The sequence below is a fragment of the Artibeus jamaicensis genome, unplaced genomic scaffold, assembly GCF_021234435.1.
Source record: "Artibeus jamaicensis isolate MK-2021 breed Jamaican fruit bat unplaced genomic scaffold, CSHL_Jam_final contig_519, whole genome shotgun sequence".
Lineage (NCBI taxonomy): Eukaryota > Metazoa > Chordata > Mammalia > Chiroptera > Phyllostomidae > Artibeus > Artibeus jamaicensis.
In genome coordinates, this window is record NW_026521871.1 from 44,943,018 (window position 1) to 44,955,176 (window position 12,159).

General features: G+C 44.1%; 1 protein-coding gene across 6 annotated transcripts in view; it reads left to right on the top strand.

Annotated features, from left to right (window-relative positions):
• The first annotated feature begins 256 nt into the window (after window positions 1-256).
• The window catches only part of FBXL2 (F-box and leucine rich repeat protein 2), a 57,036-nt gene continuing 45,133 nt past the window's right edge, over window positions 257-12,159 (top strand). For 5 of the 6 annotated variants that reach the window (XR_008392321.1, XR_008392320.1, XR_008392322.1 and 2 more), the window contains exons 1-3: window positions 257-316; window positions 8,867-8,928; window positions 9,076-9,169. Coding sequence is in view for 3 of the 6 variants with exons in the window: in XM_053669082.1 (XP_053525057.1) it covers window positions 314-316; window positions 8,867-8,928; window positions 9,076-9,169 (159 nt within the window). In the remaining 3 variants the exon portion in view is untranslated. The remainder of the gene's footprint in view (window positions 317-8,866; window positions 8,929-9,075; window positions 9,170-12,159) is intronic. The other variant, XM_053669083.1, reaches the window with a different exon arrangement.

Here is a 12,159-nt window from a genome sequence, read left to right on the forward strand (position 1 = left end):
AAGGGCTTTTCTAGTGGGCCAGTCTGCTGCTCGGCTGTCAGGTGAGGGACGTCAAGGTGCTCTGGGTGATGATGGACCAGGTGCAAAGTTAGGGGCAGCGAAGAGACCCCGCCCCAGAGTCCAGGCGTGGGGCACCGAGGGGGCGGTCCGGGGGGGCACCACGCCTTCGTGTCACGTGCTCGCCGTTCGCCAATGGCAGTCTCCCGAGCCCACCTTGGGGACGGGGCGGGGCGCCCAGCTGGCGTCACCAGGACAACGGGCGTTGCCGCCGCCTTGTGACTCCGGCTGTGGGCGCGCTGGCGGCTCTTCGGCCATGGTGAGTCTGGGGGTCGCGCCGGCCCGGCCGCCCCGCCCTTCCCGGCCCTGGCTGTGTCCCTGGGCGGCCGCCTGCTAGGTTCCCGCGGGCGGCAGCGGGGGCGCGGAGAGGCCGGGCCGCGGCCTGCGGGGCTCCGGGGCTGGGCAGGGCTGGGCGGGCCCGGGGGAGGGGATCCCTGGAGGACGCGGAACGCCCGCCTGCCCCGGGCGACGGCGACGCAGCTGCCTCTGCCGGTGACTCTGTGGGTCACTGCTGGGACCCCCCCTCCTAGTGGACATCGTGTCGCTATTTGGCTCTGGCGAGCCGGGGAAGCCACCCAGAGAGGGTGTGGTCAACAAAAAAGGATATGAATCAATATCATGTATTTATATTAGAACTACGTTTATCGCAGCCTATGGGCTTCCTGTCTGGTTTCTGCAGTTATATATAAAAATATGTAATGCATGTGTATTTCTTTCCGATTCATCCTTCTGGCAGGGTTTTTTTTGTTTTTTTTTTTAGCATGTGGAGATTTAAATGTGTAATTTTGGAGATTTCCCCTCCTTTCTTAAAAAATGGGGGCAGGGGGTTTTTTATCTGCATGCAGTACCCTCAGGAATTCGTAGTACATTACCTGAATTCAGTCAGCTTGAGAGTGGACATTCCACCTGGCGCCCATTAACCTCGTTTTTTAAAACCGGGTTTGAAGACTCAGCTGAGATGTTGACTTAAACAGGACTGGGGGAAATTGCCAGCCATAGGTGTGTTTTCTCCAGAGGCGTCCAAAGTGTGTAAAAGGAGAGCCCAGCCGACTCTCCACTTGGGGACACACCTTTGGCATAGAATATTGGAGAGGGGCCGGAGCGGGTACTAAGAAAACGCCTATTTTTAAGAAACAGGTTTCTTTCTTTTTTTCTTTCTTTGTTTAAACCATCAGTAATTTAGTGTAGATTAGTGGAGGTACTAAGTTGAGAATGCAGGGTGCTTCCCAAGTGCCAGTTGGCCTTCTGGAGGGAAAAGTCTACCGTTTGGAACCCCAGCTGGCTCTGTTTTTTCTAAGTGAGGGGAGGCGTGGTAGGAAGGGAAGGTGTGTATTGGGCCTCTCTCAGTGACTCTAGAACAACAACCGGCCAGGTGTGTGGCCTGTGGATAACAGGAAAAGAACGTCACCCACAAATAACAGCGAGGTCTTCTTTCTGGCGTTTCTTTTTAATTCTGGAATGCTTTAAAGTGACAAATTAATGGAGCCAGCAAGAGCCTTAGAAAGTGAAATTGATAGAACACTTGCGTTTTAAATATTGCAGTGCCTGACTTTTATATGTTATATGTGAGAACAGCCCTTACAGTTAAGGAAGCATATTCAGGAATTAATTTTCACAGCTCTCCGAAGTCTCATTTTCCTCCTGTTGTCCATTTTCTTTCTCTTCTCCTTCCCCTACCCCTTCCATTCTGACCCACAGTCCACCTTGATTTACTCGTGAATTTTGGAGGTTTTTTAACTCTAAAATAAGAGCATTTTACTGTAGTTATATACTAGTGGCTGCTTTGCTGAACTTAGAAATGCTTTATTTTTGGTGTATTGTTAAGCATTAAGAATTTATTTTGTGGAAGGGATTCAACTGAGTGAAAGCTGATGTCTGAGCTCCAAGGGACGTGGGGAATAAATGGATGGTATAGGAGGGGCATGAGGAGGCTGCCCCTATGACCCCCCAAACTGTATTTGAGATCGTAACATTAACCTCCATTAAATGCTTGAATTTCAACATACAGCTTTAGCAGTTGATATAAATGACTTTGCTTGTGAATTTTGGAATTCTTTATTTCTCTATGAAACTTTCTTCAATGAAGCCCCTTGTTTCTAGTGCCTCTATAAAAATGATGGCAGCCGACATTGACTTTGGATATTCTATGCGTGAGACGTTTTTTTCCTAAGCACCTTTGTGTCTGATTTCACTATCACAACAACCCTGGGAAGATGCCATTTTCCCATTTTAGAGGTGAGGACATTGAGGCACAGAGAGGTGATGTAACTTGCCCAGGTCACCCAGCTGATAATTTGAGCCAGATATCAAAACCAGGCGGTTTGTCACAGACCCTGCTTATGGATTAAACTAATGTATAGTGTATCCTTATATGCCCCCCTATATTTACCATATATATACATATGAGGAAATTCATTTTCTTCCTTGGATTTTAATGTTGTGAGCACATAGGAGTACTTACATTTCGTTGCTCCTGGCACTGGACTAGATGCCACAGAACAAAGTAGACATGCCTGGCCCTCCTGCCCCTTCCTTTCCCCTCTCCTCTTTCCTCTTTCCCAAGATGAAATGAGGAAGAATTGACAAAGACAGGCTGTGAGATTAGGGTCCATACTCGTGGCTGTAACAGCACTGAAAATTTCTCCTGTCACTTCAGTTCGTGTTTGGGAATCGGCACCGATGTTTAGTGAATCAGAAAGGCCAGGGCTTCACATAAAGGCGTTTAGATTTGGGGGGGATGAAACTTTAGAAAATAAAACTGTATTTTCTGAGATTTTTTTCTAATATTAACTTTTACATTAATTTTAGTGGTGTGTTCTAAAATACATAAATATCATATAAAATACATAAAAAGATAAAATGTTCCAAAAACAAATAATTGTTCAAACTTATAATTCATATGGATCCAAGTATACATTAGGACACTAATCGCCACTAGGTTTTTGTTATTGCTTTACTGCGCCATCCCAAGGCAGATTGATTTTTTGGAAATTAAAGTAACATGGTAGTATACACTTCTCCCATTTTCATTCATTCTCTTGGACTAGCCCCTACTTTGGCACTTCCCTCTCTATAATGGTGTTGGAAGCACAAGGTGAGGGAAAAACTTTGAAGTGTATCTGAGGTCCACAGATAGTTTTGGTCTATTTGCCATCCCATGATATAACCCATAAAGCCTCTGTAATGAGATCTGTGTTAATAGATTGTGAAAAGAAGAAGTTTCTCTATTAATTTTTTATACCCTTGACAATGTTGGTCTCTCTTGTGTCTACACTGGGGTTGGAACGTAGGTTTTAGTACTTAATTTTAACAGTAATTCTCTTTCATAGAGCCTTTCACTGTGTCTAGTTTTAGGCCCAACAGTTCACATTTCATTTAATCCTTCCAACATTCCTCGGAGATTGGCATTATACCCATTTAACACTCAGATGGATTAGGCAGTCGGCCCAGGGTCTCATAGTTGATGAGTGGCGGACCAGGATTTGAACTATAGACCCGTGTGTCTTCAGAGTCTGGCTTCTCAACCATCACGCTGTGGCTTCTTTTCAAGCCGGAGATGGTGCCCAGCGCCTGGCGTGAGCGTCCTCCACCAAAATTAAGAGTCTCAGTGTCTTAGCAGTGGAGCCCACAATCTCTCTTTTATTTTTATTTTTTAAAATATATTTTATTAATTATGCCATTACAGTTCTATTCCCCCTTCATTCCCCTCCACCCTGCACACCCCTCCCCCACCATTCCCCCCCTTTAGTTTATGACCACGTGTCTCAAGTTCTTTAGATTCTATATTTCCCATACTATTCTTGCCCTCCCCCCTATCTATTTTCTACCTACCATCTATGCTACTTATTTTCTGTACCTTCTCCCCTCTTCTCCTCCTCTCACGCCCCTGTTGCTAACCTTCCATGAGATCTTCATTTCTATGTTTCCACTCCTGATCTAGCTGTCGTCTGATCTAGCTGTCGTTTTAGTTTGCTTTTGTTTTAGGTGTGGTTCTTAGTAACTGTGAGTTTGCTGTCTGTTCACTGTTCATATTTTTTATCTTCTTTTTCTGAGATAAGTCCCTTTAACATTTCATATAATAAGGGCTTGGTGATGATGAACTCCTTGAACTTGATCTTATCTGAGAAGCACTTTATCTGCCCTTCCATTCTAAATGAAAGCTTTGCTGGATAGATCAATCTTGGTTGTAGGTTTTTGGATTTCATGACTTGGAATACTTTCCAGCCCCTTCTTGCCTGTAAGGTCTCTTTGGAGAAATCCGCTGACAGTCTGATGGGAACTCCTTTGTAGGTGACTGTCCCCTTATCTCTTGCTGCTTCTAGGATTCTCTCCTTCATTTTAATCTTGGCTAATGTAATGATGATGTGCCTTGGTGTGTTCCTTCTTGGGTCCAACTTCTTTGGGACTTTCTGAGCTTCCTGGATTTCCTGGAAGTCTATTTCCTTTGCCAGATTGGGGAAGTTCTTAATTATTTGTTCAAATAAATTTTCCACTGGTGGCTGTTCCTCTTCCCCTTCTGGTACTCCTATAATTTGGATGTTGGAATGTTTAAAGATGTCCTAGAGGTTCCTAAGCCTCTCCTCATTTTTTTGAATTCTTGTTTCTTCATCCTTTTCTGTTTGTTCAATTTTTTCTTCCTTCTGGCCTACTCCCTTGATCTGAGTCCCAGTTTCCTTTCCACCACTACTGGTTTCCTGTGCATTTCTCTTCATTTCAATTAGTTTAGCCTTCATATGTTCCTCTAATTTGTGACTAAAATCAACCAGTTCTGTGAGCATCCTGATCACCAGTGTTTTGAACTGTGCACCTGAAAGTTTGGCTATGTCTTCATTGCTTAGAGTTATTGGCCCTGGGGCTTTGAGCTGTTCTTCTTGAGCCATAATGTTTTGCTCTGTTCGTGCCTGTTAGGTATGAGGAGCAGAGCCTTGGGTGTTCACCAGGGTGGGGCTACCCAGGTCGCTGGTTTGTGACGCTCTATGTGGGAGCGGGTCAGAGAGGGACAAAGCAGTCCCCTCTGCTGCTTCCCACTGCTGGGGCCTGTGTGGTCTGTCTCAGTCTCACTGCTCGCTCCTTCGCTGGTTATCTGCGCTCGAATGTGTGACTGCGATCAGCCCTCACTAGGTCCACCGCCTTGCGCCCTCAGTGGGTCCACCTGCTTCTCCGCACCTGGGATCCGCCCACCGCTGCTGGCGCACCTGGGTCGTGTGCCTGGGTCGGTCCGGTGGATCTTTCCTGCCCAACCCCACTCTGCTGTTGGCTCTGCCCCTCTTACCGGTTTGGCTGAAGGGTTTGTTGTTGTCAGACTTCCGTATAGTTCAATTTCTGTGGTTGGGCTGCATTTTTGTTGCTTAAACTTTGTTGTTTTTAAGCTTGGTAGTGAGAGAAGGCAGAGTGTTTCCACCTAGGCCTCCATCTTGGCGGAAGTCCCCCTCTTTATTATGTTATGACGGACTCTTTATTTGTGCTAACAACACCCTGCAGGATTTACTTGGCTTTCCCCCGGCCAGGTCTGGGCAACCAGAGCTCAGATATGGACAGGCGTGGGTTGAACTACATGTTGACGTCTGCCGTCCCTGTGTCATTTGTGTCTCACTTCTACCCTGTCACTGTCTACCTCAGCCACTGCCACTTCCAGCCCCCGGGGTGGCTGTGAAAGAGACGGGACTGGGGCAGAGGCATCGAAAGAGGCAGAGCATGAAGTCTCGGAAAGGCTTTGTGGAGTCAGAGTCATGCAATGCGTGGCCTTCTGTTCGTCTTCTTTCATGCGGCACAGTGGTTTTTTTTTTTATTTAGTTATTTTTCAAGTACAGTTTTTTGTCTATTTCTCCCATCCCAGCCCCCCCTGCCCCGTCTCCCCACCTCCCTCCCATTGGCACAGTGTTTTTAAGGCTCGTTTCTGTTGTGCTATGGATTAGTGCTTCATTCCTTTTGATTGGTGAATACTTTTCCATTGTATGGACATTCCACATTTTGTTTATCTGTTCTTCAGCTGATAAAGACATTGGGTTGTTTCCACTTTGGGGCTATTAAAAATAATGCTGCCGCGAACACTCATGTACTAGGTTTTGTATGGCCACATTCTCATTTCTTCTAGGTAGTTACCCAGGGTTGGAGTAGTAACTCTGTGTTGAACCTTTGAAAAACTGCCAGACTATTTTCCAGAGTGGCTATTTTGGAACTATTTTACATTCTGACCAGCGGTGCGTGGGGGTTCTGATTTCTCCACATTCTCGCCATTATGTGTTACCTGTCTGACTTGAGCCATCTTTCTGCCTGTGAAGTATCTTGTGTTTTTGATTTCTATTTTCCTGAAGATTAATGAATGATGTGGAACATTTAAAAAATGTATTTATTGGCTATTTGCATATCTTCTTTGCAGAAATGTCTATTCAAATTCCATGTCCCTTTTTAAACTGGTTTATCTTTTTATTGTTGAATTATGAGAGTTTTTTTAATATAGATTCTGGATACAGCCCTTTTATCAGATACACTATTTGCAAATATTTTCTCCCATTTTGTGGGTTTTCATTTCACTTTCTTGGCGATGCCCTTTGAAACACAGGTTTTTGATTTCGATCATCAAGTCCAATTTATCTGTTTTTTCTTTGGTCGCTTGTACTTTCAGTATCATATCCAAGAAACCATTATATAATTCAAGGTTGCCAAGATTTATACTTGGGTTTTGTTTTAAGGGTGGTAGTTTTAACTCATATTTATTGAGGTCTTTGATCAATTTTGGGTTAACTTTTTATATCCTGTGAGGTAGGGTCCAACTCCGTTGTTTTGCATGTTGATAGCCAGCTGTCCTGGCCCCATTTGTTGGAAAGACTGTTCTTTCCCCTATTGAATTACCTTAACACGCTTGTCAAGAGTCAGTTGCCTGGAAATACAAAGTTTACTTCTGGACTCTCAGTTCTGTTTCATTGATCTGTGTGTCTGTCCTTACGCACAACAGCGTTTCAGTTACCGTAGTTTTGCAGTAAGCTTTTTTTTTTTAAGATTTTGTTTATTTATTTTTAGAGAGAGTGGAAGGAGAAAGAGAGGGAGAGAAATATCAATGCATGGTCGCCTCTTGTACACCCGCTGCTGGAGACCTAGTATGCAACCCAGGCATGTGCCCTGACTGGGAATTGAACTGGTGACCCTTTGGTTCACAGCCCACGCTCAATCCACTGAGCTCCACCAGCCAGGGCTATGCAGTAAGCTTTGAAATCAGGAAGTGTGAGTCCTTTTTCCTTGTCAAGATTACAGTTATGCATTGCTTAATGATGGGGAGGCATTCTGAGAAATGCCTTGCTGGGCAGTTCATCACTGTGTGACCTTAGACAACTCCCGGTGGTGCAGCCCACTGCACACCCAGACTGTGTGGTATATCCATTCGGTCCAGGTTATGAGCTTGTACAGCGTGTCACTGTGCTGAATACTATACGCAGTTGTCACACAGTTGTAAGTATTTGTGCATCTAAACAAACATAAACAGGAAAAGGTGCAGGAAGAAGACAGTATCGAAGCCCTGAGTGGTGTGGCTCAAGTTGGCTGGGCACAGTCCCATAAAGCAAAACATGGCCTGCTCGATTCCTAGGTTGCTGGTTGAGTCCTTGGTCGGGGCACATGCAAGAGGTAACCAATCAACGTTTCTCTCCCTCTCTTTCCCCCTTCCTTCCCCTCTCTCTAAAAGTAAAGAAATAAAGTTTTTAAAAAGTACAGTGTAAAAGATACCAACAGTACGGCTGTATAGGGCGCTGACCGGGAGTGCAGTGTGCAGGACTGGAAGCTGTTCTGGGGGAGGCGGTGAGCTGGAATGGTGACTGAGTGGGAGGGCCCGGGGCATTTCTGTAACTCGGCCGAGCACTTAACAACACTGCCCTCCGCACCCCCACAGACTCGAGGAGCGCACTGCACTGCACAGTTACGAGGCCCACATCGCCGCTAGGGCGAGGGGAATCTTTCAGCTCTGTGACCATCTTGGGGGCCCACTGTTGCACACATGGTGCTTCCCTGAACGAGGCATCGCGAGGAAGTGCTTGACTTCACTGGGGCTCCTCTGGGCCCCTGGCCTTTCCATACGTATTTCAGGGTCAACTTTTCAATTTTTCCATAAAAAGGCAGCTGACATTTTGATAGAGATTTCGTTAAATTTATGGATCAGCTTGAGAAATGTTGCTAACGTAACACTATTAAGTCTTCCAATTCATGAACATGGGATGTGAGTGTATTTGTCTTTTTAAATTTCTCTCCACAATGCTTTGTGTAAGTTTTCAATATCTGTTTTACATTTCTTGAAATTCATTCATAACTATTTTATTATTCTTATTGCTGTTGTAAAAGATTTTTTTTTAAAATGTCAGTTTCAGGTTATTCATTGCTAAGGTGTGGAAATACAATTTATTTTTATATAAATATATTGTATTTGTATGCTGTATCCTGCAACCTCGATCAACTCCTTGATTAGTTCTAATAATTTCTTTTGTGATTTTAAAAGACTTTTCTATGTATAAGATTGTCATATGTGATTAGAGTTTGTTTTACTTCCTTCTGATCAAGATGCTTTTTATTTATTTTCTTGCCTAATAACCTTGACTGAAACCTCCAGTACAATGTGGTATAGAAGTGGCTGTCTTGCCACTTTTTAAATAAACTAGTGATAGGATATGAACTGTTCTTAAAGCTGTTAATATTAAAGTGTGGTGGCTTCATGAAATTAGTATCACATCTGCAGGACAGTGATTGGGGTGTTCTGACCTAAAAAACACGTAACTTTTTAAAAAAAATGAGCAACACTAACAAGTTCCCTTTTATCTCCTTTTAGGTTTTCTCAAATAATGATGAAGGCCTTATTAACAAAAAGTTACCAAAAGAACTTCTTTTAAGGTAAGTAAGTGTAGATAAGCTTTAGATAAAGAATTCAGATTTGATTCCATCATCAAATTCCAAGACAGTCTTCTTTCTCGCTGTGAGTCCATAGCACAGAAAAACAGACAGAATTAGCCTAACTGACTTTTTGTTTTTGTTTTATAGAATGCTGTTCAGCTTGTTGTTAAATTTTACTTGGTCTAATCCAGAATGTACTAAGTATGTACATAGCATTGGTCTGGATTCTTTTTGTAATGTGGTAAGTATTGTAATAACCTTCAGTAGGTGCCGTGGTTTTGGTGTCCGTAGATAATCTCGATGTAGTCGGTAACGCGAGGAGAGAGTATTGTTAAGGTTGTGAGCTCCTGAAGTCGTAGGCATCCAGTTATTTTCTGATAAATTGGTTTTAAAACAAGTGCAGTTATGTTCTTACTGAGCGTTTAAAATGCTCTCAGTCCAAGTATGGATGTTTTTATCCATTTTATGAGAATTATGTGCTAGGTGACAGTGAGCACCATATAAAACGGGCTTTTCGTCCTTTGCTTTTGGCACCCCTGAGTGTACAGTAAATGGTATTTTCCTTGTCATGTTACCAAGCAAAGCCATCAATCAGCAGTTGTTGACCCCGAGGCCCTGCAGTTTCCTTTGGGGCTCCCCAGTCATCACGTAAATCTCATTTTAGGTTTGGATGTTATATTTTAATTTGTTTACGAATAATAAATATACATCTGTATGGTAATCTTTGTGTGGCATTTCCCCAACTCTTCTTATATTGGCTTGGCCAAAAAGTTTGTTTGTTTTTTCCTATACGATGGCTCTAGTGTTTAGTTGTCTTTAACTTCATTTGAAACAACTTTACTGTGATATTGTGTTGTGACAGCTGTCTTGTCACTGTGCATTTTTTAAAAAAAAACATCAAAATTGGTGAATTTTTATGTAGCCCTTTAATATTGAAGATGGAAGAAGATACGTGACATTTTGGTATATTATGCTTTATTATTTTAAGAAAAGTAAGAATGCAACTGAAATGCAAAAAAAAAAGATTTATGCAGTGTATGGAGAAGGTGCTGTGACTGATCGAACGTGTCAAAAGTGGTTTGCGACGTTTCTCAACACTTGACATTTTGGCCAAATAATTCTTTGCCGTGGGGCTGTCTTACGCCTTGGAGGATGTTTTGCAGCACCCCTGGCCTCCACCCGCTAGAAGCCAATAGTGGGAGACAGCCAACACAGTAAAAATATCCAAATCAATAAAGTTATTGGTGAAATGAAAAATGTGTCTCTTATTTCATAGAAAAAAACTAAACAAGAGTTATGGCCAACCCAATATCACTGCTGTTAGACCAAACAAACAAAAACTGGTTTTGTACACAACGGATATGGAAAACACCGGGGCAGCAAAGCCAGTTTCCTCACTGCAGGGCTTCTCAGAGCCTCAGGGCGCTGGTAGGCATCGCGATGCTCCCAGGCGGATAGCGGTGGCGTTTTCAACTGACCGTGGGACCCTTTTAATCCTCCACGGAGAAAAGGTTGGGAAACTCTGGCATTCAGTAGGAGACTGACTAGCTGCCTGCTTTCCCTGGCTGTGCTAAATCTCATCTGAACTCCTGGGGAACGAGTATGAATTTTGTGTGGAGTCCCCCACAGAGTCACGTTGTAAAGGCCACAGATTACCAACCTTTGCTGTCCTCAGAGACAGGATGAGGACTTAGCTCCTTCATGGTGGGGCTCACGTTTCAGGGCTTCAGAGGCTGTGTCACGAGTCATCGGGTGTTGTCTGTCACTGTTGTCACGAGCTCATGCTACTCAGTTAATAAAAAAGGAAACCAGCTCATGACAGGCTCATGTGAAAAATACATCCATTATATTTTATTTCAATAAAACAAGATTTGGCTAAGGCAGCACTTTTGGCATTGTAGACCATTTGAAAGTTAAGCAGGTGGTAACAAGGGAAGAATGAAATGTCTATCATGAAACCCTCGAAGTCCTGGTTAAGCACAATAAACCATTAGGACCAGCGTGGCTGGGTTAGGGTGGCAGGCGGTCAGCGCAACTGTGGGGGGCGCCGTCCTCAACAGGCTACAGGGTGGGGGTGTCCCGTGGAACTGTGCAAGGTTTCATTCTTGGTCTGGCAGGTTTTAGCACAGACCTCAAGCTGTAGCGTGAACATGTCGTTTTTCCTCGGGGGATCCGTCACCAGCTCCAGGCAGCCCCTTATTCGTTATCCAGCACTGGGGCGCGACTCAGCTGCACCACGCTCCTGAGTGCTGCTGCCATCTGTGGCTCCAGGTTGCCGACTTAATGTTTTTTCCCTTCTGGTAGGTTTAGCTTTTATACTGTACTCGGCCATGGAACAGTTTCTATCTATCGACCGCCCCCAGCAAAAATGAGGAAATTATATCACTTTTTGTGCTAACGTGATTTCTGAACTGCTGTTTTAGAAATTTTAGTTCTTTTAAATATCTGTGATGGAGCCAGCTGTTAAGAACCCCAGAGTTACAGGTTTTTTGTTTTTGTTTTTTTTTAAAGATTTTATTTATTTATTTTTAGAGAAAGGGAGGGAAAGAAACATCAATGTGTGGTTGCCTCTCATGCGTCCCCAACTGGGGACCTGGCCCACAACTCAGGCATGTGCCCTGACAGGGTATTAAGCTGGTGACCCTTTGGTTCACAGGCTGGTATTCAATCCACTGAGCCACACCAGCCGGGGCCCGGAGTTACAGTTTTGGAATCATGCCACAAGGCTCATACATAGGTGATTTGTCAAAAAGAATTGCCATTTGGGAGCAAATATGCATAATGTATCTATTCATAGGTTTGCATTCCCACCTCTGTTCTTTCTTTGGAGTCCGGAAGGGGAGTTTAGGTGTCACTGCCCTGCCACCGTGTGCCTTCTCTGCTCGTGAATCTCAAATTCAGCGCTAGTCACTCGTGGTGTTTTAACTTTTGTTGGCCTTTAAATCATGTCAGCCGTTTTACTCTCAGACTTTATATTCTCGGTAACAGTAGCTCTCCCCTCGCCTAGCTAACCTGCCTAAGCAAACTTGGAGGTTCGAGCCAGGTTACCGAAGCAGCATCTGCATCATCTGTCGAGTGGGGAGCTTCGGTGCCGACTGTGCTCCCGTAAATGATGTCTTCACGCTTCCAGTCTGTCCGAGGCGGACATTTCTATTTCATCTTGCAGTCTTCTTCGCGACAGCGTGCACTGTCATTCCTGTTCTCCTTGAATTCCTACTCACCTTCAGTCTT